Genomic DNA, 27811 nt, shown 5'->3' with positions numbered 1-27811 from the left:
GTTTGTGTTTCTGTTGTCTGTGTACATCATCATCCTTTTTTATAACATCCAAAGTCTCCTCAGATGAGTAACAAAGTAGCCAGGCCAAAGTCGCGATAGTTTCTATAGCCTCAGTGTGTGTGTGTGTGTGTGTGTGTGTGTGTGTGTGTGTGTAATGAGCAGAGAGGGGGACCATGTTTGTTGAGTCAGAGTATTTACGTTGAACCCAGCCCACCCATTTGAACAAGTCGCTGCTTGGAGTGTGTTATTTCATCTGCAGGCTGCTGATGGATGGATTTCAGGAAAATTTTCTTCTCCTTTTCCCCGCTGTGTCAGTTTTTTACACAGAGATTACTCTAGTGTCGTTTTTTTATGTTTATTTCATGTGTAAGACCCGAGCTTAAGGCAATATTTAACGTGGAGGGAGCATTCACTGTAGCACGCACACTTCATGGACAATGAGCTGCAGACTTCAGCTGACCTGCTTGTCTGTACCCACCACCACTATTCAGGCTTTCCTTAGTCTCCCTATTCAGTCGACATTTTCATAACCTAGTCTGAATGTTATATTTTTCTCACATACAGTGCATCTGGAAAGTATTCACAGCGCTTCACTTTTTCCACATTTTGTTATGTTACAGCCTTATTCCAAAATGGATTAAATTCATTATTTTCCTCAAAATTCTGCAAACAATACGCCATAATGACAACGTAAAAGAAGTTTGTTTGAAATCTTTGCAAATGTATTTAGAGAGAGAGCTGAGGCACTGAATGAAAGTTTGGTGAGTAGACAATCTTTTGTTATCTGCCGCTCTGTCCACAGCCTCCTACTGAGATGCAACCAACTTTGAACAAACCATGCTATTCATGTCTGTTATGTCAGTCACAACACCACCTGAAATGCACACTGAGAAATATTTACAGGTGTTGAGCAGATAGCTCTTAAATTTTTACGGATGTGGGAAAACAAACAGGTTAGCTTGCCAGAGAGGAAATGCCCTACGCCACCACCCTGCCCCAACACAAACAAACACACAGCTCAGTCATTCATCGTCAGCCACCCCTGACCATTATGTGTCCATTTTGGCCCTCCTCACCTCGCTGGTCAATCAGGTCTTGACATTCTGTGCATCCAGCCAGAAGCAGTCTGGCCTCCATGGTTAATGGCCCACAGCACTGGAGCCCCAGGGGTCCCAGAGGCCACCAGGGCTCCTCAGGGCTTCAACAGGCCAGACTACTGTTCTCACCTGCTAACTGACTCTCCCTGACTGACTGACTGACTGACAGTCCACATGCAGGTGTTAAAGTGTCCTGCTGCCTAATTAACCCTTTCCTGTTCCTAGTAGGACCTCTAGCAGTGTGTATTGTAGCTTTACAATAGAGCTACATGGGCAATAAGCATAATTGGTCTAAGTACGAGCGGGGGATGAGGTTAGCTGCAAAGTGCTCTACATGTTAGTCTCATATTGGCACCCAGACAAGGATGTGTACTACAGCACAAAGCAAAGAAAATCTATGCAACATGTTAGTTGTTTCAATATGCAAGGTTCTTTTAGTCTTCTAAAAGTTCTTTTTTTTCAGTCAGGGCTCACCAAAGAAATGCATCAGACTCCAAGAATTTGAGAAGGTTTTGCCCAGAGGATCCCTATCTGAGATAATTATGTATTTAGGCCTGTTCAAGTTTGGCAGAGAGCTCAACAATCTATATTGCTACTATAGTGAGAGTGGGGAGACAGCTGGGAGAGTAAAATCTGAAAAAACGTCGCATTGAGTGTGTATGCCAGACTCATGCTACTTGTGTGAGCGTCCATGGTCGACAGGACTCCTCACACTCTGCATTATAAGAATATTTAATGACACGGCAACATGTTCCAGTGATGCGTGTTGAAGATTCCAGCTAACATTCTGCCTGTTCATTTCTCCACAGAAGCGGAAGCGCAGAGAGAAGGATGACAGCGACGCAGTCAGCCTCTGCAGCTTCGACTTTAAGGTAAAACACATCATCAGACATTCAGCTCCACTTCAGGTTATATAAACCAGGACTTTCCACACTCTTTGGTAAAGTTGTGTTAGTTTTTTATATGGTGTTGCATAGAAAGTTGTGTATCTGTATTGTATTGTAGTTGAGATGAAAATCACATCACAGTGTGGAAAGTAAAACATATGTAGTTGTTAAGGAATACACATTTTCTTGTTTTGCTGGGGCCCCCTGGTACTGCTTCAAAGACCCCTGGGTGTCTGTTAACCCCATTTTTAGAATGTCACTGAATGGGGTCTACATTTTTCCATAGTCATTTAGTCACCGTCCACAGTCGTAGGTTAACTTGTGAATCATTCATTTTATTTCACAAAATGACAAATAAGACAAGAAGTGCGATTGAGGCTAAAAACAATAAAGGCATTACAACAGAAATGAGCCAATTTCAGCCATTGTAGCTTTGTCTCAGGTTACTCTTGTTTACTGTGTTAAGAACCATCTGATGGTAACAGAAACACCAGGATGCTTAACTGAAAACTGGGGGCCATATCTGATGTCGTGCTGTATCGGAAGTCTGTGCTCCTTCTGTTTATTCAGAGCACATCATCAAAATGACTATGCTTATCACTGGAAGACATCTAGATAAAGCCTATGTTTGTTTGGCGAGGAGCCTGTTGAGATCTGCTGTTAGTTATGCCAAAGCAGGTTCTTTGATTTAGAGATCTGAGTGGCAGGACTGGCTGGGTTGAAAAATATACCTCATTTGGTGTGTGGGTGTTAAATGAGCACACCTACACGTATGCGGACAAAGATTTGTCAGTGCGATTCCAGAGAAGGATGATCTTGTCCTAGTTATGATAATCATTAGCTTCGGGGGTATTTCAACATTCTACAGCCATGTAGGTTATCTGAATGAAAGTGTATTGTATGCACAATAGTGTCTCAAAGTTTACTACCTTTCTTTCAATTCAGTTTTATTTATATAGCACAAATTCATAACAGAAGTTATGTTATCTTGTTTAAAATCTTAATTTTTGGTTGCTGTCTCTTTGAAATATTTGGGTTGAAAACCTGTCTTGTGCTGAGGGTAGCACCAATGGACCAAAGAGTTTAGAATCAACCCGTGGCCTCTCTCCATCTATTCTGTCTCTATTCAGGCTGTTTTTGTCCTGCGCCCACATGAGAGGGATTAGCACAGACGTACAGCCCGGACTTCTGTAACCAGTCGGATCAGTTGCTCTGATTTAGCTAAACAAAGCTCGAACAGTGTTATTGAGAGTCCCAGGGGCCACTCCTTGATTCAGATCAGAGCAGCGCTCAGTGTTCTGCTCTGACTTTATTTTCTTTGAGCCTCTTCCAGCACAGCCTAATCCCTGCACACTCTGCTCCACATACAGAGGCGGTTAGAGTAGAAATCCCTTAACCATATGGCTGCTGGTATACTGCTGCCTTTTGGCTCTGACTCCAAATGGAGTTGTTAAGTAAAAATCTGATTTACAAGAAATGGTCTTAGTAAGCTGGTCTTTTGCAGTATCTCAGTTTTGTTGTTTGTTTGTTTGTTTGTTTGTTTGTTTGTTTAGATCCCATTAGCTACTGTAACAGCAGTAGTTACTCTTCCTGGGATCCACATAATGTATTTACAATACTTCAATGAAAACAACAACACATACTCACAACAAATACCAAGACGAAGCAACACAATAATTCAAATTTGTCTAGTACAATAGATAGCTCTACATCAGTTTATCACCTCTTACAGATCTAAAGTAAACAATAAGCAACGCACCTCCTCTAATTACAAATAAATAAAGTTAGATAGCTCTATAAATCGATATTGCTTCTTTAGGAGAAAAACAAGACCATCTAACTAAATAAATACAATCTTAACATTTTACTAAAGCGTGTTTTACTACTTTCTGTGGTCAAAAATCCTGGTGTGGAATTCCATGTCACCATTGCTCAATAAGTGACTGTTCTCTGTGATGAACCAGTTCTACATGGGGGCAATAAAAAATGAGCCTCAGATGACTGCCTTGTAAAATAATGACGTCTGTCCGAGAAGAACGACAGGTTTCTGTGAAGTATCTCTGAAGATTTAGTTACGGTGATATTTCGTATAAAACAAAGTAAAAAAAATAACTCGCCCTGTTCTTGACACTTAAACAAGACAAATGGCCATTCACTGTAGCAACCCCTGTTCTATATGGGCAGAGAAGTGTCATGCGCGCTGCTTTGTTCTGCGCTAACTGTAACCTCTTTAAGTTACTTTATGTTGTATTGGACCATATTACTGAACAATAATCTAATTGTGATAAGACTAATGCTTGAACCAACTGTTTTGTCAAATTACTAGGCATGAATTTCCTAGCGCGTTTCATGCTTCTCATCACTTTACTGTCAACTATAATACCTAATAACTTTGTTTCGGTCACTTGTTCAGTAACTGCTTGGCCCATAGTTAAGTGCAAAGAGGGCGTGATTTCCAAACGCCATACATTTAGTCTTTTCTACATTATTAACTCATTTGTTTGCCGATAGCCATTCATAACTAATTTCAGTTCTTCATTTAAGACCTATTGTAGTTCTCCAGATGTGCGGGCACTGATGTGTACATTGTGGAATCATCTGTATACTGTACATTGCACTGCTGGCATTATTCAAAATGATAAGAAAATCATTAGTAAAAAGTGAAAACAAAAGCGGTCCTAAACAGCTCCCTTTAGGCACACTGCACTTTACTGCACTTACCTCAGAATAACTACCATTAAAACATACTGTGTGTTTCCTGTTAGTAAGATAACTTTTGATCCATGCAGCTGCAGATGGTTCAAAGCCATAACAATTCAACTTATTCAATAACAACCTGTGATTAATTATATCAAATGCTGCACTAAAATCTAACAATACAACACCAACCATCTTTTTCTTGTCAGTTTCTTTCATCGAGTCATCAGTCATACGAGTTAATGCAGTAGTCTTTGTACGCATGCTGATACAGTGTTTAGTTTTAAAGAAATACTTTGGAATTTGTTTTATGTTATTCTTTCCTTCATTTTAGTCAAACTGGGTAGTAAACTTACTGGGTGGCTATTTTTACCTGAAAATGGTTCTTTACTGTTTTTTGGATATTGGAATAATCTTAGCTATTTTCCAATCCAATGCAAAGACACAATTTCCCAAACTCAAATTAATTATTCAATTTATTCAATTCAATTATATGACAAATAGGCAGAGCAATCAAATCAGATACTGTTTTCAATAATTTCACATCAAGATCATCCACCACTGATGCTGTCTCCGTACAAGGCTACTAATAGTTTTTCTATTATACTAATATTTATTTTTTCAGATTTAAATTTACACGACTTATTTTTCATTGTTTTGTCCCTTATCAACCTGGTAGAAAGCCCTTCTGTTTCATGCCCGGGGTCCATACATTCAAAAATTCTTTTGAATTTTTTTGAGTTTTATTGCAGAAAATTTTGCTTACATAATTAGTGGTTTCTGTTGATCTAGTGAGAAATTTTCCATCAGTGTCCAAGAAGGATGGTGTTGTGTTGGCTTTCCTGCCCAGTAATTTTAGTGAATTCCATATTTACTTACTTACGTCAAAATAATCCTTTTTAATTCAGTCTTGATAGTGTGTCTGTCTTTTCTTTTTATCCAACTTTGTTACATAATTTCTTAATTTGCACTAGATTCTCCAATCAGATGCATCACCGGATTTGATTGTTACTGCCTTAGCTTGGTTTCTTTGTACCGTGTAGTCTTTAAGTTCTTGATCTAGCCAGGGAGCTACAACATTTCTAACTTTAATGCCAAAGCAGGATCTTCCTCCAATAAAACTGTAGACCGATCAGTATTTCGTATTTCATCATAATAATTGCTATTAAATTATGATCACTACATCCTACTGGCATTGGCGCGGGTTTTGAACTTAAGTCAATGACATTTGTGAAAATGTGGTCAATGCAAGTGGATGTTTCTGAGCCGTCAACTTTTGGACATTCTTGATGGCTTTGTTATGACTTGTGACAAATGACATGCATCTGCAGGAGAACGCAGCTTATTTTTAAGTGAACAACACATTGCATTCCAAACAATATTTAAGTCACCCAAAAAATAAATCTCATTATTCATATCACACACTATCTAGCATTTTGCATATGATCCAGAGACATTAAAATATCACTTAAAGAGAACTCTCCTTGAGCTTCTTCAGTGATTAGTACCGCCAAATCAGTATTCTAGATTCTTGCAATATGATGTTCTCACCGCGTGTTCAGCTTTGACACCTGCACAGTTGTGTAATGTTTATAAGATTTGCTATGATTACGGCTGCAACTAACAATTATTTTCATTATTGTCTGCCTATTATTTTGTCACAATTTCTCAGAGCCCAAGGTGTCATTTTTAAATGTCATTTTGTCTGACTAGAACTAGAAGTCATTAAATTTATTATGATAAATGACAAAGAAAATCAGCAATTCCATGAGAAGGTTTAGCATTTTTGCTTAAAAAATTACTGTAACAATTAATGGATTATGATAATAGTTGCTGATTAAATTTCTGTTGCTCGACTAATCGTCTCAGCACTAGCTATGATTAAGGGTGTAATGGTAACCCACAATTCTGTACGCTTCAGTAAATACTTGAATTTTAGGTTCAGTGCAACAACACAAATGCAGAAAATAACATTTTTTATCTTTTTTATTTTGGGGAAAAAAACATTACATGCTGGCTCACTGGCCATAATTCTGACTGTAAAAGTTACAGTACTCAAACACTGGCATATGGAGAATAAGAAAAAGAAAGCAATGTCAGTATGTCCATAATGCCCCATATTACGCATATTACTGCGTATTTTCAAATATAAAGTAACAGATTACAGTAGCAGATTACAACAAGTGCAGCATATTTAAGCTTAACTTGTATTGACCATTAGAGCCAGCAGTACAGTTCAAGGTTTTACCATCACAAATGATTTTGCATGTTTGATTGGGTTTGCAGAGTAATGCCTAACTTCTATTCAGTTTTTGCCATGCTAGCGGTGCGGCTCTAGGGATGGTTTTGTCTTTCGGTTGAACCCCCTAGCTATGGTAAAGTAACCGGGTAGGATGAAGTGCATAAAGCAGGTCACTTTTGAGAGTGGTCCTTTTTGAGATAAAAAAAAAAAAAATGGTACTACAAATATAGTACATTTAATGGTCAGACTTGTCAGAAGTTCTCTTAGCAGAAAACAGGGTTAGTAAACAGTAAAAAGCTGCGTGGGGGCTGATAACAATGGTACGGTGGTTGCTGTATGTAGCCCATAGACTGTTTTTTAAAAAAAAATCAAACGTGGTGTAGCTGCATTTCTGGTTTAACAGCAGCGTGCTGGGCAGGTGACAGGTGTGTTCTGAAAGATGTCACAGCACAGATATGAACTCACAGCTGATGGGCTGTTAGCCTAGCATGCTTATACTATAGTGCTGTTCTGTCGCTCCTGTGCCATGACTACAGAACATCCTTGTGTGAATTGTCCATATGTGTCTGTGCCAATGACCAAATACTTAATAATAACTTGGCAAATGATGTTTTTACATTTGTGTCTGTCAGTTGAAGCTTTATCAGTATATCAGTTTGTTCTGTCTACAAAGCGTAGGCGGTTTAAATCTGAGTCTTAGTTACCTCGCTGTGTTTGGTAGCAACCAGGGCTGCTTTGGGTGTGTGAACACTGACAAAACAACACTAAAGAGAAAAAAAACTGCGTTGAGTAACCCAAGAATGTTAGTCTGGTTTGAGAACTGTAGTTGTCATTGTTTCTAAGGGCTATTGTGTGATTAGATCACTGTCTACATCTTCTGTGTCTCTTCATCTTTATTTAATTGTAGCCACAGAGGAGTGGAGGTATTTATAGTTCCTTGCCCTCAGAAAGGAAACTTCCTAGATTAATGGTAGTTAAGATCTCTCAATCACGCCCTAACTGGGGGCCTTGTTTAGAAACATACTTACTCCTAAACCCTCTGGGGGTGGTGGTTTGGAGCTTTACGTGCAAAGAAATGTTGTTAGATTCCCTCTTCATAACCCTAGTATCAATACCTACTTCTTTCATTTTCAAGAGAACATAACAAATGCTTCCCTACAGGGTGCAGAGGCTCACTGAAATGTTTGATGAGTATGAAAATGATTTGAATCATATGTTATGGCCTTCACAGTCATCAGATTTCAACCCAAATGAACACAGATGGGAGATTTTAGAGCAGCGCAGCCCCTTTTTAGACGTGCACCTCATTACCTAACTGCAATGGCAGTTTAACATGTTGGTTTCATGTCTAAATAAATTGAAATGACTGTGATAAATGTATCACTCAATCATCATCTCTTAGGTACAAAATAATATCAGTTTAATAAACCACAAGTCATTGTGAAAGAGCCAATTTTAAGATGTTGAGGAGATTGATTCATGTCAGATCAGGCTTTTTCCTGCGGTGCAGATAAGAGGAAAAAAAACCTTGTGCAACCATATAGTGATCAGACCAGATGTCTCCCTTCTTATAGTTTAAATTTTCATTCATGTAAATAAATTAATATCCAACAAACGCTTTTTGTACAGCATGTGAGCAAATAGTAATTAAGAGAGTCCCAACTTAGTGTCTTGTTATTTTATGCTTGTGCACTGCTGGATATTACAACACAGGCAGCTGAATGTGCTATCTGATAGCATTAAATGAGGAAACTGGTGAGAAAATGTATTAGGGGATTGACTGTGAGAAGCGGAGGCAAGCATCCTGCGCACTTAACTAAGGCTTCAGCAGCAAAATAGGTTTTAAAATCGACCAGATGCAGCCTGCGAGAAAAGAATAGACACTCCTCTTCCTTCAAAAACACCAAGAAATTAATACCGTGCAAAATACCAAATACCTTGCAAAATATCGTGCCAGCATTGTGGCTCTTTCTGTAACAGTCCTGTCATGTCTGAATAAAGTCATAACAAACATTTATATGACTGACAATTCTGTCTAAATGACAAAAGTTTTTACTTTAAAAGAAGATGAAGCCAGCAAGGGTACATATTCCATGTCTGTTTTGGAAGAATGGTGGTCATCCCTCCAGTAGAGTTCCAAGGAGCTCTGAAGCTCTTCTGGAGGCTTGTTGTGCAACAACACCTTGCTGAGACACTGCATGATGGTTTCTCCTTTCATTTCTCACCCATCTGTACATTTCCACATTTATTTTCACTCAAAAATAGTAGGAAAGTCAAATACAGTGGCTCGATTAAAAAGCGACAGATCTGAGGTCAGTTGTTGCTACCCAGAAAGAAGAAATGTTCAGTCAAACACCCCTCCTTTCTGTTGCTGCTGACCTCCATCAGCAGAGGGCAGCAGCACCCCCCCTCGTCCTCTTGTTGTTTTAAGTCAGTCAGTCAGCACTCAGCACTGTTTCTTTGCCCAGAGCTGTCTGCTTAATGCCGTACACAGAGCTGTAATTAGGCTCTGCCTGTCCTGTACTCACTGCTGCTGCTGTGGAGGTTAAGTTGAGCTCAGCCAGTCAGGCCTCGAGGCTCAGTCCTTCCCTGGCACGGCATAGGTTAGACAGCGGTGAGACCTCGCCGCTCACTGCATTACTCATCCTACTCCACCACTCTGAGCGCAGACTGGTGTGTGTGTGTGTGTGTGTGCGCGTTTTGGAGAGTAAATCCTGGCTGTACTCCAGCTGCAGCTCGGTGTGACTAGAGGCCAAGAGGCCAGGCAGGTCGAGCCATGTTGTGTTTAGTTTTTATAGCGGCTGGGCCAGACGTATAGCTGATTCAGCCCGAGGTCTCTCCATTCAGAGTGAGTAACAGCAAAACTGAAAGCACACATAGACTACACACAGACAGACAGATGCATTTTTTATTAGATCCTCTCTGACTCCTCAGTCTACACAGTTTTTCGCTCTGCTGTCTTATCTCTGACATTAAACTCAAATACTATTTGTTCTGATACTGAAGTCACTTGATTCATGATCCCACTCCACTTTTTTGGGGGGGCTTGTGGGTGATCCAGACTCAGCGTCCTGTTGGTCTGCAGCCAATGAGCCCTGCTGACCACTCTGTCAATAAACCCAAAGAAAAACGTGTCAACATCTATACACCTCAATCAGCATCTGTGTTTTGTCACCCACAGCAACAGCATGACGCCTGTGTCCTGTTTCTCACCTCCATGTTGACCCAGGAGGATGAAGTAGAGCCATGAACAGCCTTGTCCATTTGCCCAAAACAAATACACACATTATGACACCCTGCCTTACAGCACCTCCACATTAACTGCTCCATCAGACCTACCACCTCCACTTTTTGCTGTGCATTTGTGCACCAACTGTATGGGTGTGTAGAATCCATGGCTTCAGGTGTGGTTGTCCCTCAGCCATGTGTGCATCTGCCAGTCTGGGTGAATATCCCCTGTGGGAATGCACACATGCATAAAAAAAGAGCCACAGTTTGATTTTGGCTTCAGAACACTTCTTTGTCTTTACTGAAACTGGCAAACATGTTGCCCTTTTCCGCCCTCTTACACAATCAACATATGGGTGGCAGTCACACACACACCCACCCCCACACCCCCAGTGGTTCATTCAATATACAGGTTTCAGTTTAAACATCTGGCTGAGTGTGTCACAGTCCCCCCACTATTGATATTCTAATTGATCACCTCCCCCAGTTCATCTGATGAGACTGATAACGGCTCTGTTTAAAGCAAAAAGCAGAGAGCATTGCTCTACAAAGCAAAGACTGCTTTGATTAATTAGCTAACAAGAAATAGCCAAGTAATAATTACTTTGTAGTTTGTTAATTTAAAGTACATTAAACAGAAACATTTAGTTTCAATCATTTTAGTACCTGATAGAGAACTGGTAGAAATTGAGACAAAATACTCCCCCTTTTGTGTTAGGGCTGCAACAGTCATTTTGCACGATGACTTTACTTTTAGTAAGTGGAGTTAGACTATTAGAAATATTTCAGCATTAAATTTCATTTGGAGCATGTGCCATGGCATTTGACTTTTATGTCATCATGACTGTAACGCTCATTAATGATTACAGTAATGTAGTAAAATAAAGTTAGAATTGAAGCTGTGTTTTTACTGGTTTCTGAACTTTCATGGCAGTTTTATTTAAAGTTAGTTTAACTCACAAGGTTTTGGTGTATTGCTGCACATAAATACTTTACAGGGTTTATATGTACATTTGACCCTTACTTTCTAAAATAAATGTATGTTTTCATTTATAGTGCAAGTAACAATTTTATTCAATTTCAAGTTATTTTTTCAATGAATTTTTTAGTCTATAAAATGTCAGAAAATAGTGAAAGATGTCCAGCACATGTTTGCCATTTTAGCTTGATAAATGACTTAAATGATTATAAAAAATTGCTAGTAAATTTTCTGTTATCGATTTAATTGTTTCAGCTCTAATAGTAAACATCAATAATAATTTCCAGGTAAGTTTACTGTTCAAAAAGTACTGTTTTATGTTTGCTTGTACTATTGTCTTTTATAGTAAAGCTAATTGTTCAACTGCAGCATCTTTTTGCAACTCTTTTATAACCAAATGTGAAGAATGATTGCCAATAATGTTTCTGCTCTGTGTTTATGTAAAAACCAAATATCTGCTGAAAAGTTCTGACAGTCTCAGCTTTTTTGACCCTCATCAAATTTTGTACAGAAATCAAAAATTCATTATTTGTCGGACTATACTACAAACCTTAACCCAATTCCCTGAGAAAATCCCATATTATGTTAGATAAGGTTCAGTCTTCTTCCAACTTTTCATCAGACCTTATCAGAGTTGTTTGTGTCATCTCCTTTCAGCAGTAAGCTTTACCCAGGATCTTTAAAATTCTCACTGCTGTTTTCACTGTAAGTTGATGCATCATCAGAGCCTGCGGGCAGCTTCTCCTCACTTCCATGTAAATCTGACACCGCCTCATCTGCAGCCGTGAGGGCTGAGCAGAGGCTCGCTCCTCCCCGTCTCTCCTCCTGGTATAAAGCCCTCCCTCCCTCAGTCCACCTCAGACCAAAGTTTAGAAAGTGTGTGTGAAGGGAGCTTTCAGAGAGCCCCGGCCCATGAGGGAAGAAGACTACGACGCATAGGGGGAAGGTGTATTTTTTTATTTAGGGTTTTTTTTCTCTCACACAACCCTAGATTTTCATGAACCTTTTTTTCTCTGATGTGGATTACTTGGAGCTGACTCGCCAGGATTAAAAAAAGGATATTGTGTTTTTACTGAAAGCTATGGTGGCTTACGATGAACTGGGTAGCTTGGTGCCTATCAAACGGACTCTGCAAGTGATAGACTACCAGAACCAAGCCAACAAAGAGTCAGAGGTGAGATGCTAAAATGCACATGATGGTGGTGATAGGTGATATTTCTATTTTGTTTAGCTGTTACCTATGTCTTTCAGTAAATATTTGACTGGAACTCATTTAGATGAAGTCATATCTTTGTGTCAGATAGTGAGTGAATCAGCGCTTAACCCTGTTTTTATCTCACTCGGGAACACAGTGTGTGTGTTCATGTGTGTGTTCTTTCAATTGCCTTGTGCCTGTAAGATGAGACTTTGAACTTTGCATCTGGGCACTAAAAACAATGGTTGAGATACTGCCTAACCTGGGGCAGTTAATCATTGGATTACACTGCCCCGATGAAGTTGTAAACAGTGAACTGACCCCCCTCGGTGTTGTGTATTCCCTGTCTGTTCTTGAGTATGAATCCCAGCAGGCAGCTCAGCCTTGGTGGGATATGGAGAGATCAGGACAGTCAGGAGACTCAAAGTACCACAAACAGTGAAGCAGCAGGGGGTAAACTCAGTCAACAACCCTGCATCCTTTTAGTTCAGTCCTGTCTAGGATTACTTTGCTTTTGATCTCTGGCATTTTAAGTTAAACCAGGTTATCTTTGATGCGAGAGTTTTCCTTCAGCTGCAAACTCAGGTGTGCTCACTGTACTTATAAAAGTCACTACTTCAGCTTCCATCCCCTTTTGAGGTTTGCATGGTTCCCTTTCGGAAGAGATCTTAGGAAGATGTGGTTTCATTGACAGTAAACCACTTTATAAAGGAGAAGTCTAAGGACAATTCATGAAGTGAGTCCTGTTCTCATTTTGAGACACCCTTTTAGCTTTGCACAGGGTTGTTCCTCCTTTGCTGACTTATTGATGCCCTTGACTCTTTCATTTGTGCTCTGGCTGTTGTTCTCAGCTCCTACCAGCTCAGGCTGTGCTGTAATCGCAGGGACACATCTGGGCTATTAACTCACAGCACACACGAGGGAGAAAGCACAGGAAGGGAGCTTTTGGGATCCCCGAAAAAACGCCTGATGTTTATGAGGTTGTAATCTTAGGTTAGGAGTTTAAGGAGCGCACCACACATGTACATTATATATGTCTGGAGGGTCATTGTTCCACTGATAATAGTTATCCAACGCAGCAGCACAAACCCCAGATCTGTCTGGTTTCCTGAAGTGAGCCAGACTCGCCGTAACTCCACAGAGTTCCTGGGTCAAACTGCCAGGAATAGCAACTTTCCCCCGTCTGCACTGTTTCACTCTTTCACAGCTGATAAACAAAGAGTGGGAATAGTGGCCTTTTGTCATTATGGGGCCAGTTCCCAAAGGACAGGAAGGACGCAATGGCCAACATACGTTTCCAATATTGACTTTGCTTTGGAAACCCCCGCCCTCCTGTAACTTCTGCTTTTTACTTTATTTTCTTTGTCTACTGAAATTAAAAGATCACAAATTAGAGTCTGGCATGTGTAGTCCCCACAGACAAGTCAAAAAACTCTTTGCTTTGACTGTGGTCTACATGCAGTTGACATGTGGCATCTCTTTGCTGGCCCCTGCCACTAGAGGGTTTCCTAGGTTCTCCAGGCTGTCTGGCTGTTCTGGTCCAATGTGGAAACCCTGACCACAGCAGACCGTGACTTGACCACAGCCACAGTAGCTCACAGGCCTCACCAGACTGAGTGGATCTGTTCCACAGCTGTGTCTGCAGGGCCTGGAGCCTCAATGGCTGCTCTGTTTCCCAGATTCGCTGAGCCAAGGCAAAATCCCATTTGGCTTGAGTCAGGAGAAAACACAAGCAGCTTTTAGCAGTGCGGTGTTCAAGCAAGCCTTCATTAGTTTGAAGTTCTTAAACTGCTAAATGTTTTGCGGGGACTGCAAACTTCCTGAAATGCTAATTATGGCTGTGGCCGTCTCATCGGGTTATGTTTTTGAAGCTGAAATCATTACCTTAGATCTTCAGCTCTTTGATTCCTGTGGCCTGTTGTTGTTGGCACAAGGCCAAGCAGCTCTCTCCTTTCTCCCAGCCTCAGGGCTGGATGAAGGGAGGGGGGGGGGTGTCACCTGGCCTAGGTGTAATGCAGCTCTCACGCAAGGCCTCTTGAAGAGCCTGTCTTGACTCGCAGCCGTAAACACCACCGTGCATCCCCTGCAACGCTGCACTGTGTAAACACTTGAGAGGGGACAGAATCGCTGTCTGTTTATGACTGCTGCTCCTTTCCCCGACTCACAGCAGTGGTCTGTTTTACTTAACAGTCCTGACACACTGCCACACTGTCCCTGCTGCTTTGTCTGTCAGGGAAAGGCAGTTAAAGAGCTGGCGCAATCAGGAAGCATTTATCACACTGTTTGAGTGATGGTACAGATCCACTCTCAAGCGGAGTTGTAGCTGTTGTCAGGCCAGATAGTAGCAGAGTGTGAGCGAGGAGGGGTGCTGAACAGCTGTGAGCAGAGTCTCGTGCATTCCTGGCATTGCTCCAGACCCCCTTCCCCTCCAGATCAGCAGTCAGAAAGGGTCTTTGTGCTCAGTGGGCCAGCCTGGTTCAAAACTCTTCACATGATAGAGCCAACAGCTGCTGGAACTGCTTCCTCCTCCTCAGTATCTCTGTCTGTCCGCTGGTCCGCCAGTCTGTCTGCCTGTGGCTCAACCTCAGCTCTAGCTGCTCCTATTTCTTCACAAGGAGTGGGGTCGGTAATGAGGATTTATGACTTGACTTGATGTGTTTTATCACAAGGAAGTCACAAGGGAGTGCCTGGACTTACTGCTGAGGTCTCTGTGAAAATCTCACAGTTGGCATTACTGATCGATTCATTCAGTGTTATAAAATTGCCTAACTTATCTCTCCTTCTATTTTTCTCTTGCTTCTTCAGGAACCCAGCAACAAGCGTGTCCGTCCTCTCGGCAGGGTGACGTCGCTAGCCAACCTCATCTCTCCGGTGAAGAATGGGGCCGTCCGGCGCTTCGGCCAAACCATCCAGGTAAGCACCCATGAAATCCCACAAAAAGGGCAAGGGACACCTCTTTGCTGTTCTACTTGGCTTCCAATTGCAACATGTCTGACATCTGGGGCTTCCTCTTTCCCATCTGCAGGCCTCCTTCCGGGGAGATGGCAAGTCGCCGGGCGTGCCCCAGAAGCCTTGCAGCAAGGCAGCGGCCCCTACACCGCCCAAAAGGAGGAACAGCATGCTATGGTCGGAGACACTAGACGTCCACCAGAAAGGAACTTTCTCTACCAAAGAGATCAAGCGACAGGAGGTGAGAATCAGCTGTCGAAATTGAAGAGCATGGTTACGACACCAAGGAGCAAAGTGTAGTTGTAGATAAATGAGTGTGCTAAGTCAGAAATCTAGACAGCGGTGAGTTCTACCTGTCTGCCAGACTAGTTTCACATATCCCTGTAGTATTTGTGTCAAATAGTCTAAATGTGGCTAAAAGCCATCCAGGGCTCATTTCCCAGTCTGTTTAAACTCACATATACCTGACAAGCCAACAACCTCCCCACTTGTCCTGCATATACATCTTATCCAACTATCAGAAGCAGAGGGAGAGAGCAGCCATTGAAGCCAGAGATTTCAAAGTTGACTTTAGTCATTTGGCACCAGTGCAGTTTTAGATTTAGTCTAATGGTTGCAATAATGTAATGACATCCTGATTCATGTGTTTGACTAAAACAGTATCTTTTTGTTCCTCCCCCCTTTCCTCAGGCCATATTTGAGCTGTCTCGTGGAGAACAGGACCTGATTGAGGACCTCCAGCTTGCACGCAAGGTTTGTACTTTTAGATCTCTGAGGCAGAGGGAGTACATATAAATCAAACAGATTAAATCAAAGTCTGGCAGGCCTTCCACATAGCCAAGCCATGAACTATAAAAAGACAGAATTATTCCTCTGTCTTTCATTTGTACCCCTAAAGCTCTTCAAGAGTTATTCTTAGCATCCACCCCCTCATGGCGGGATGACATTGTTTGATTGTTTTGGCTCTGCTCCCGTACACAGGCGTACCATGACCCAATGCTGAAGCTCTCCATTATGTCCGAGGAGGAGCTCACTCACATCTTTGGCAACCTGGATGCCTACATCCCTCTGCACGAGGACCTCCTGGGGCAGCTCTCCAAAGCCACAGGGCCAGATGGGACAGTGGGCCAGATCGGACAGATTGTCGTAAGCTGGGTAAGTGTCCTGTCACCAAGTATCTCAACCTCTTTGATTCTGTTAAAACTCTGCTGGGTTTCTAGTAAGGAAGGCAGCATTAGTAAAAGTGTCCCACCTCCCCTCCAGCTGCCTAGGCTTAACGCCTACAATGACTACTGCAGCAACCAGCTGGCAGCCAAGGCACTGCTGGACCAGAAGAAACAGGACCGACGGGTGCAGGACTTCCTGCAGCGCTGTCTTGAGTCGCCCTTCAGCAGGAAGCTGGACCTGTGGAGCTTCCTGGACATCCCACGCTCTCGCCTGGTCAAGTACCCACTGCTGCTCAAAGAGATTCTGAAACACACTCCACCAGAGCACCCAGACGCTGCCAGTCTGGAGGAAGCGGTAAGCCGTGGACACAAATTTGTTAAATACAGGGCGTGACATTGTCTTTAGATCGGTTATCTTAAAACGGGGCTTAAGTTAAAATTTGGATTCCTTGTGTGTTCAGATCACCATCATCCAGGGTGTTCTGTCTGACATCAACATGAAGAAGGGAGAGTCTGAGTGCCAGTACTACATTGACAAGCTGGAGTATCTGGACGACAGGCAGAGAGACCCTCGCATCGAGCAGTGCAAGAGCCTGCTGTGTCACGGGGAGCTACGAAACAAAAGCGGCACGGTGAGCAAAACGCGCACACACACTTTCCTCTCAACACATTGCTCCTTTGGCTGCCTCTTGATTCATTAACACAAGCCTCACATCCCATATAAGGCAATCAGGCTGTAACTGCCTGCTTCACTGACCGCCAACCAACCTATGATTTAACCGCATCAGTATGAACTTTGATGACAGTAAACAGCTTCCAGAAAAGTTAGTTGGTTGTTATGTAAAATATCAGTGCTCTGGTGTTAATGGTTTTATTTATTTATTTATTTTTCCTTCCAGAAGCTGCATGTGTTCCTGTTCACCGAGCTGCTGGTTCTGACCCGCCCCGTCACCAGGAACGAGCGCCACTGTTTCCAGGTTTACCGGCAACCAATCCCAGTGGAGGATCTTGTGTTGGAAGACTTGCAGGACGGAGACGTCAGAATGGGCGGCTCCTTCAGAGGCGCTTTCAGCACCGCAGACAAAGGTGAGGCTTGTGTCAAAGTTAATGTAGGACTATAGATTGTCTTCTGTCAAATATATCAATTTGCTAATTCTACTTTTTTCCTCTTTCTCCACAGCCAAGAATATTTTCCGTGTGCGTTCCCATGACCCGAGCCAGGCGCAGTCCCACACGCTGCAGGTCAACGATGTCTTCCACAAGCAGCAGTGGCTCAACTGCCTTCGCAGCGCCATTTCCGTCCACGGGCCCTTCAGCGAGCCCTCGACACCCTCCCCACCGGCGAGCGATGCTCGCTCCAAGCGCCGCCCTTCCTCCGTCTCGGCCATCGTCCACATGGAGGAAGCAGATGAGAACTGCCCGCAGCCCACCTCTCAGTCTGCCCCCAGCTCGCCGTGCAACAGCACAACCCCCAGCCCCACCACGACTTCCCCTTCATCCCACTCTTCCTCCTCATCTTCTTCGTCGTCGCCGCTCTCCTCGCCCACATCGCACAAAACCAAAAAGGACAAGAAGTCTCTGTGTTCTTTAGGGAAGAGAAAAGAAACTATGGTGTGAACTGAGGTGAAAGGAGAAAATGGACTCCTGGGCAGACATTTTTTGTACATAAATGTTCAAAGGAACGTGGAGCAGCGTGGGACTTGTATTTATGTGTGTCTGCGTGTGTGCGTATTATTAAAACAGTGTTTTGTGTTACTGTCCTCTTCGGCAGCTATTTACCATACCCCTCCATCCAAGTGCACCCCACAGAGACACAGTATTCTGGACAGACGTGCATGGCTTTGTACCAGCTCTACAAAGGGAAGCGTAATGAGAAGCAAACAAGCATTTGACACATTAATCTGTGTGTCATGAGTTTGTTGATTTCTTGAAGATAGAGGTGGTGCATTCAATCCTGTTTACTATTAATTTGATATTTAAGCATTATTTTAGATCTTATGGGGGGCTAATGAAAGTTTTACATTTTTATAATATAAAATGTATTGTAGTGTTTTTTTAGGACTCATAAAGCAGCACTGTTTTAGCTTTTTGGTGAAGTTATTTGAAATTTTGAGCATGTTTAGCAGGCCGGAAAGGAAGAGAATTCCCAAAACCTATGAGATGTACTACACAAAGCTACATATTTCTCTGTAAGAGTCTGATTTTTAGATTAATCAGACGCCGCGTCTTATTTTTTATACATTCCTTTAATGACAGATGTTAGGATTGGGACACTATTTTATTTTTTGCATTTACTGCATTCAGAGGCATTAATTTAAATCCAGTAACAGATGAGATTTCTGTTTCTCTCTGTGAGAACAAAGACATCACTATGAAGTGTGTTAGCAAATCATCCGATGTCAAAATCATGTCAGAGAAGAGATGAGTTTTGTTTTGAAACAAAATTTTGAACTGAGCCATGTTGGTTTTTGAAAAGCTGACTTTTCAGAATGAAACATCACTTTTCAGTGTAGCATCTTGCATGGAGCTTTGGTTGTGGACATTGCTTGCACCAGTAGAGGCAGCAGGACGTATTGACTTGTCCTGACGGACAGGACAGTTAAACATGGAAAAGACTGGTTGGTTGAAAATAAGAGAATGTTGTTGAAGGCTGAAGACAAAAGAGAAACGATGGATAAAGTTGTGTTGGAACTGAAAAAGACTGTCAATGCAGTATGTTAAACTTTATTAACTTTCTGTATAAGTTGATATATCAGCGATGGATGATAGATGGTAAAAATCAAGTGAATGTAATCGATGGAAAAAAGTATGTAGGGGAAGGGAGACAAAAAAGAAGGATTTTGTATGTGTGCATAAGTTGTTTTTGCTGTTGAGATGACAAAAGAAAAGTGAGAAGGGCAACTTGCTGGCCACGAACTGTATGTAATTAAAAGAACAATAAAGATCTGTGTAAGATTTGCAACTGAACTTTTGGTTTCATGACTTTATTTTTCTTCACTCTGACTTAAAGCATTAGCTCAACATTTTGGGAAATGTCATTATTAGCTTTCTTGCCAACTTAGATGGGAACATTGATACCAGTCTCATGTCTGTATATTGAATTAGGCTAGAGCAAGTAGCCACATAGCTTAGTTTAGCATAAAGACTGGTACAGAGATAAATGGCTAGCCTGGTTCTGACCACAAAATCCGTGTAGCATAACCTCTAAAACTCACTAATTTACACGCTATATCTCGTTTGTTTAATTCATACAAAGTATAAAGACAAGTTGTGGTTTTACTTGGGTTTGTGTGCTGAACTATTTCTTAACAAAACGCAGCCGGGCGCATTGACTTCCAGGAGTCTCTGCTGGTTTGTGCAGAAACCGCAACCGCAATTCAAATGTTTGTACAGATTAATCAAATGAGATATAACGTGTTAATCAGTGAGCTTCAGATGTGCTGGTGGGCAGACGCCTTCGGACAGAGCCAGGCTAGCTTTTTCCCCGTTTTAGTTCTAGTCTTTATGCTAAACTAAGCTAACCGGCTACCAGTTTTCATTCTAAATTAAGCTAATCTGCTGCCAGTTTTCATGCTAAACTAAGATAACCGGCTCCAGTTTTCATCAAAAATAAAATTTTGCTTTGAAAACAAAACCTGAACTGAAAAAGGAAACATTGGCATTGAAACACTTGTATTGGAATAAGATTTATTGGCAATGAAAAAATTTCCACTGAAAAATAAAACACAGGCATTAAAGATTTATATATATATATATATATATATATATATATATATATATATATAAATATCTCCTTTCAGATGTGCTGTAACTCTAGAACTACTTTCTTAAAAAATTTAAATTTGAATCCCAGCTTGCTAATTTGATCATGGTTTAAAGTTAAAAGACAAAGATTACTTTTGTTGAGACCACCAAAAAACTATTGACTGAGTCGGAGCCATGCTAAAAGTCCACCTTGCTTAAATTAAACCTAGCTTTATTTCTGTTTGCCTTTGCTCTATGCAAAGACAGGAAGTGGTTGTTTATTTTTGTGTTGGAGGCATCTGCTGAATCAAAGTGTTGATGAGCAAGCAAACGAAGTGGCTGAGGTTGATTTTAAGATGCCACACACACTATTCATTTCACCAGCTGCTGTTACATAACAAAGTGGCTCTTTAGGGAGATCTTGCACTTTATGTAACAAACACATGCAGCTATTAACCAGTTTCTCTTTAAGCTTAAACAGCAAAATAACCCAGCTGAGAACCAGTCCTGACACCAACTCATCAGGACCCTCTCTGCAGTGTACCAGAAACGTATCTATCAGCAGCTCATCTGCGCTATTGAAAGAGCTATGGGTTGGATTATTGAGGGACGCAGACAGCTGAGCCTGCTGTCAGTGATCCGTCACCACCACATCCTTTGACACTCATCTCCCGCCACCAATAAACTCCACAAACACACCCTGACAGCTACAAACCGCCCTCAGCTTCAGTATCCGAGCTGCCCCGTGGCCGCAGCCAGCGGAAGAGACTCACCACAAAGGATCAGATAAACTGGGAGAAGCAGAAACTTCCCTGACTGGTCTGTCTCCCCCGTTTCTCTTTTACCATAACTACAATGTGGAAGTGACACCTAATTCTGGACATGAGCTAATGTGACAATGAGCTGAACATACTGGAGCTGAACAGTTCATTTTCAGGAATAAAATCTACGTCCATATTAGTTTTAGACTTCGTGGTTGGCATTCAGAATAACAGGAAAACTTTATTCGTTTATTCGTTTGGATGTTCGAAATGACACATCAACACCAGAATTAAGTCAACATTCCAGTTCATCATCTCAAAGGTGACGAATTGCTCGACTCACTTAAACTGGGACCAATATATATCCTTTGATGGCTTATGATGGCATTATCAGATACGCTTTTAAGCTTTAAGGAATTTGCCGTATTTAGCAGCAGGCAGCTGTTTTCAGTGAAAAAGCTCCGATAAGCCCACTGTACACTGCCCTCGCAGCACCAACCAGCAGACAGACAAGTTGTTAGCGATTAGATGGTGAACATAGCGGAACGTTTAGCAGCTAAAAATCCAGATAATGTTTTCAGGAGTTGGTGGAGACCGAAAGAGAGTGAATTACATTCACCAGGTGGCTTTCTGCTGGAAGTGTAAATAGGCAAGTGTTTGCTAGCATGTTAACCACATTAAAAGGTGATCATTTGTCAAGCTTGTTTCGTTGCCCCCAACTGACCTAAAAACAATTATTGCAGCTTTAAATGTATTTACTTAGACACAATAAAGCAATTAAAAGCATTTTTCAAAGCTAAATGTTTAATACAAGTTTTTTTCACTGATGGTAAGTAATAGATACAATGTTTTCTCTGTTTTTAGTTGTTTCGACTACCGGAGTAAAGTAGCTGTTGAGCACATTTTCACTGATGTTTTCAAAATGTCACTGTTGATTAAAAGAATAGTTTCACATCTCTTGAATATACACTTACTCGCTTTCTTGCCAAAAGTTAGATGAGAAAATCAATACTAATCAATTAATTATTGCGCTTCAGAGATGCTGGTAGGCACTTTTTTTTTTAACCTTTTGACAGAGCCAAGCTGGCTGTTTCCCCCTGTTTCCAGTCTTTATGCTAAGCTAAGCTAATTGGCTGCTGGTTAGCTTCATATTTAGCTTACAGACATGAGAGTGGAATTGATATTCTCATCTAACTCTCAGCAAGAGAGCAAATAAGTGTATTCCCCAAAATGTTGACCACTTCTTTAAAATCATATAAATATTAATCTGGCTTCATCCAGTACTGAGGATTAGGAAGGAACATGAGGGAAACTTGCTGTTTGGAGAGGTATTTAAGGGCTAATTAAGCTGGGACAAAGGCCAGTCTAAACTTCCAGAAAGTTGCCGGCCTTGCCAGTAAAGGAAATTGTCGACAGAGGTCGACATGCAAGGACTGTTTTGACAAAAATTGTTCAGTAAAACAGCCGGAGAAAAACACCCACTGCAGCATATTTCATAGAGCACAACAGGAGACTGCGGCTTGTTGAAGGCCCACTGTCGGTGCTTGTGGACCATGTGGGCGATGAATTAATTTACTCGTGGCTCATGCATGGTGAAAAGGCCCCACACAGAGGGATACACAGGGAGATAATATAACACAGGGATTGTCTATGAGATAAACATGCAGACACACAAAGGCTTACAAGCTGTGTAGCTTCTCTGTGTCTTACAGTTCTTCTGTATCACTTAAATGCAACAACATCTCTTTTTAGCACTGGTGGGTTAGATGCTAGAAGGCACTGGAAACTCCCTGGGCATGAAACTTTAAGATCCTTTTACCAAATCCACACCCACAACCTGTAACGCAACAAGCTCAAGACAAAATGTGACCAGCAAAGTAGCACTTGGGGGCAACTTCAGAAGACTGGAGGTCAACCAGGTTCACAGCACCCCTCCATCAAAACCAAGGACTCCATGTTTATGTCAAAATACACTCAGTTCTGCTCGTCCTGACAGACCGGGAACTTGTTCAGTCATCACTCACACGCTGCGGAAAGGAGCTGTCAGCTCAGTGTGCTTGTCTCTCAGACAAATATCACCTTGTCTCATGGATTTCCTTTCGCCTTAGGAGATGACATGGTTCAAAACCTCGAACAACACTTAATGGCTCACTAAAATATTCATGTATTTTAAAAGGATGATGGAAATGTTCCCCCTCAGGGATGTTTTACACAAAACAAAAGCAGAATTGAAAGTGGCGGTTTGTATGTCTGTTACAACAGGAGCTTGTTTGACTTACATAACCCAAAGTCTACTTTTAACAGTCTTCATCTCATAAACAGCAGTCTGATGATGCTCAGTTAAATGCGTGCTAATATAGTGTTATGCTATGAAGCCACAACTGTAGGGTTCCAGAGGTGAAAGTTCTATTGATTTTCCCCACAGACAGTGTCATGGGCTGCATTTGCATGGGCATTCTCTTAGTTATCAGTACATCATCAGAATAAGCAAATGCATTGAAAAGATGGGTCTCTAAAAAACGGCACAGGACTGTACAATTTTATCAGAGTCAGAATCAGCGTTATTGGCCAGGTATGCGTACACGTACAAGGAATTTGACTCCAGTTTCAAAATAGAAGTCAAGTACAAGTCCAAAAGAGCACTGCAGTTGGACATTATTTTGTGGGCCAATCAAGAAGTTAATTCCATTTGGCATCCCTACATAACAGATCTGTAACAAATGGTTTGCTAGTTCTAGTGAAAGCAAAGCATGGTCTTTTGGTCTTTTGTACCATAAGGCATTCAGTCATTTAAGTGTTTTTTCCCCTATCTACCCAACGCCACATTTTAAACTAAAGATTTTAACACAAGAATGTTTTGGAAAAAAAAGAAGCCGTCTTTACAGGCAAAAGGTGGCTTATACCGATGGTGAGTGATATCTGAATAACTGAAAACTGGATGTTTTTAATTGTGTTGAAGAAACACAACAACAAATTAGCTCCAACCTCATCTCTAATGGAGGCTTTGCACTGACTTTTTGCTAAGCAAAGAAACATACAGATATGTGATACGCACATTTGTGTTCAGCAGTTTTCAATACAAACGCTTCATTTACTCCCATACAACAGAAAATGGATGAACAAGCCTGAAAAAGCTGGATGTTAAACACATCATTTGCTCTTCTCTCATGCAGAAATGAAAAATATCTGACTAGAGATCTGGTGTGCACATGGTACCCTTTAGCAAACTACTTAGTTAGGTAGTAGGAAGTCACGTGACGTAAGTGACGACATGTAAGTCACGTGACATGTGTGATGGCATAGTGGTAGCGGGGGGTTGTCCACCAATCGGAAGGTCGGGGGTTCGCTCCCGGCTTCCCCCAGCACCACATGTCGAAGTGTCACTGGGCAAGACAATGAACCCCAAATGTCTCCTGAGGGCCGTGCCTTCAGTGTGTGAGCGAATGACTGAGTTTCTTGTTTTATTGCTCATGAATTCAACATTTCATTTGTAAGAGGAAGAATGTGTTATTTGTTTCGAAAGCTGGGGTGGATTGGATGGGTCAAACAAACACACAGCTCAGTAGCTGTGCTGCTACAGCCTTGCTTGGTCTGGTATGACCAGTAGCTTATTATTGTTCCTTATATTCCTGTCGCTGACATTACTGTGTAACAATGACTCCTCTCTACTTTTGCTACTGTTAGCACTTTTGCATTTACCATTATTTCGTAAACGTAACTTGTGGACAGAATGGCTGTTTCAACAAAAGTTACATAGTCTCTCCTTAATTCAGCAACATGAATCAATTCGCTTTTGGACCAAATTTGGATCAATTATGCGAATTATGATGATATTTCAGTACTCTCCCGAGACCAATAAACAGAAGCAGCTTTACACCAAGCCAAATAAGGCTAGCTTGCTATAGTGGCTCAGGTAAAAACAAAAGCCAGCTAACCTAGCCTGAAGGCTTAAAGCTAATAAGCTAGCCTTTGTGCACAGCAGAATGAGCTAGTGTTGCGATGGAAAGAAAATGTGAAACAAATGTTTACAAGTGTGTGTGATGTTCAGTGAAATGGTATTTATCCTGATTGCTTTCTGTGTTAGAGGGAGATTCAGGCTTTCTTTCATTTCCTCCTGAAGAGTCTCAGGGCTTTGGAGATATGACACAGTGACCTCTCACTCTGAGCTGACTGGACTTTTGCTTGCATGTCAGTAATGCCAAACCTTCCCTGTGTTTTTCATGTTGCGAGTCTGTGGGAGTGAGTAATCACTCCTTACACGCTGCCATTGGCTGAGGTAAAGTGCAGCAGACAGCAGAAAGGCTTTGAGGGCACATGACCTGCCAAGAGTGGTATAATAACTTACAAACAAGATGGTTATCAAACACCTCAAGATGCATTTTTCCACATTACTTTGAGTGAGATCGCATGCAGGTTATATTTGGGAGGAATGGCTCTGCTCTGATTTAGCTTTTCCCTCAGTCACGAGAGCTATCAAACACAATATCTGCTCCACATATCATACATTCACTAACAGATTAGGCAAAGTCTAAAATAGTAGCTTGGCAGTATCCTTGCTTGCCTCACCAGACTGACTCACACAGTCTAGGTATGAACGCTCCTCGGGTGAAAGCTTTGTTTTAAAATCTGTCACGGGATTGTTTACTGTACTCTTCCCTGTCCAAGCCTCCAAATGTTCAAAAAGAGATTAGCTGAGAAAGAAGGCTCTCTGGTGCCGAGGAAACCCGAGAATCTCAGATTATCTCTGAATGTACTGACAGCTTGTTACTCTGTAGCCCCTTGCTCGCTGCACCACAACCCATAAATGGCCCTGCAATTTTCCATGTCTGCATCAGGAGCCACAGTAAATTTTCCATGTGAGATGCTCCAGCAACTTCCTGGCTCAGGACCTGGTACAGTATGATTTCCATAAATATTCTTTCATGGCTCCAGTGGGAATTAAAGCAGCAACATTCCCAGGTAATGGTTATGGTTATGAAACTCTTAAGTATGATAGCTTAGACCAAATGAGCCAATCACTACAGACTCCAGACTTGGAAAAGGACCCGAGTTTACCTTGTACAGATTATTGAACCGGCAAAGTTTGCAGGGATAGGGGAAACAAAAAGATCTTGGAACTGTGTACAAAATGTCAGGAGTTGGCGAATACTTCTTAATATGTTTCTTTTAGCTTAGCTTTGCTAACACATACTAAAGATAGTTCTGCTTTTTTTACAAACTGGGTATTATTATTTTTTAATTCTGGCCACCATTCGTATCTGTAAAGATAACTCATGAAAGTAATTAGTAACATTGCTTAAAAGAGGACAGACAGGGCAGTACAGCGGTGTGCGATGTTTCCAAATCTTTTTGCCTTGTGACCCTTTGAAACAAAGCCCCCGTCAGTGGGGTCAGTGGGGTCAGTGGGGTCAGTGGGCATACTTTTACCATCTGTCATGGTGGTAAATTAGATTTAGGTCATTTTAAAACATAAAATCACCATTTGGTGCACCAGAAATATGTTGGTGTTTTTTTTGCTTTCCTATCCTGTTTCCTATCCTGTTTCAGATTTGTCTTGCGGTCCCCTGTGGGGGCCGCAACGGCAAGATTGGGAACCACTGGCTGAGATAATCTGGCTAAACTGCTGGCTTGTTTACAGCCTGTCTGAATGCTTGACTGCTCGTGTTTCTCGTCGAACCTCACTGTACTGATATTGCCGTGGTCCCAGATCTCAACAACTACTTTGGTACGATGTTATCATAAACGATAGAAATGATGGCAAAAACTACAAAAATAAGAGCCTATAAAAATAAGAGTTCTAATAAACTGTAATTATCCATGACAATGGTCAGCATTCACAGACCTGAAAGACTTGGAATTGACTTGAACTTACCCATAAGGACTTCAGACAAGATTTGACTTGCCCCAAAAGACTAAAGGAATAATTCAACTCCAGACTGAGATGAGAAGATTGATACCACTTTCATGGGGGTGATTAGCGTAGCTTAGCATAAAAACTGGAAGCAGGGGGAAACAGCTCCCTCTAAAGTTCATTGCTTAGCTAAGCTAATCGCTTTCTGGTTCCTTCGCTGTAATTAACGTGCAGACATGAGAGTGATACTGATCTCACCACCTAACTCTTGGCAAAAAAAGCTAATAAACATATTTCCAAAAAGGTTGAACTGTTCCTTTAAAAACAGCTCTGGTATAAAGTCAAAGGGAATGATACTGATTTAGGTTTAAAATCAGCAAAAATTATACCTGTCAAAGCTAAAACAAAAAGCTAAATGGCATACTGCAGAACCACTGATCTTTATAAAAACCTGATTTATTTGAGCATCTATTCACATCACACTTGACTTACTCTTTTGACATTATAACTAAATAAAGGCCTGATTAAATCTGGTTTAAAATGTAATTACAGGTTGCTGTTTACAGCTGCTGGAGCATGTTGGCAGGAGCGGCCTCTCGAGTCATAGCATCGAGGTGAGAACACAGCATCGATGTTATGCAGGGCCTCTGACAACATTGTGCGTGTGTGTGTGTTCACATTTGAGAAAGCTCTGTATATATAAGATGTGGGATGTGAGGCCTTATAAATGAGGGATTTGGAAAGTGATTTATCTGTGTTTTGAGTGACAGTTACTGTGTATACAGCATCTCAGTACTAAAACATTGTTTTGGCAAGAAGCGCTTATCTGATAAAACTCTCATTTTTCACACTACTATATGACTGTAATAAATTGACCTCACTTTGTATATCTTTTATGATTTCATTGTTTGATACCAGTTTCTTTCTTCATACCCTTTCCTTTGTGCAGAGTCCAAACATAACATGCATTCGTAAGGTTTACATTTAGATTTTAGGCTTTCAGCTGACGTAACTT

General features: G+C 41.5%; 1 protein-coding gene across 3 annotated transcripts in view; it reads left to right on the top strand.

Annotated features, from left to right (window-relative positions):
- net1 (neuroepithelial cell transforming 1) overlaps positions 1 to 19407 on the top strand; it is a 40197-nt gene extending 20790 nt beyond the window's left edge. For 2 of the 3 annotated variants that reach the window (XM_044187034.1, XM_044187035.1), the window contains exons 3-11: positions 1907 to 1969; positions 15131 to 15238; positions 15351 to 15515; positions 15965 to 16027; positions 16256 to 16429; positions 16538 to 16795; positions 16902 to 17072; positions 17340 to 17526; positions 17621 to 19407. In XM_044187034.1, the coding sequence (XP_044042969.1) occupies positions 1907 to 1969; positions 15131 to 15238; positions 15351 to 15515; positions 15965 to 16027; positions 16256 to 16429; positions 16538 to 16795; positions 16902 to 17072; positions 17340 to 17526; positions 17621 to 18057 (1626 nt within the window). In that variant the 3' untranslated portion in view covers positions 18058 to 19407. Of the gene's footprint in view, positions 1 to 1906; positions 1970 to 11992; positions 12305 to 15130; positions 15239 to 15350; positions 15516 to 15964; positions 16028 to 16255; positions 16430 to 16537; positions 16796 to 16901; positions 17073 to 17339; positions 17527 to 17620 lie in introns of those variants that run through there. The other variant, XM_044187037.1, reaches the window with a different exon arrangement.
- The last annotated feature ends 8404 nt before the right edge of the window (positions 19408 to 27811 follow it).

The sequence above is a fragment of the Siniperca chuatsi genome, linkage group LG23 (genome assembly GCF_020085105.1).
Source record: "Siniperca chuatsi isolate FFG_IHB_CAS linkage group LG23, ASM2008510v1, whole genome shotgun sequence".
In the NCBI taxonomy this organism is placed as follows: domain Eukaryota; kingdom Metazoa; phylum Chordata; class Actinopteri; order Centrarchiformes; family Sinipercidae; genus Siniperca; species Siniperca chuatsi.
This window is presented reverse-complemented; position numbering and strand designations above follow the sequence as displayed.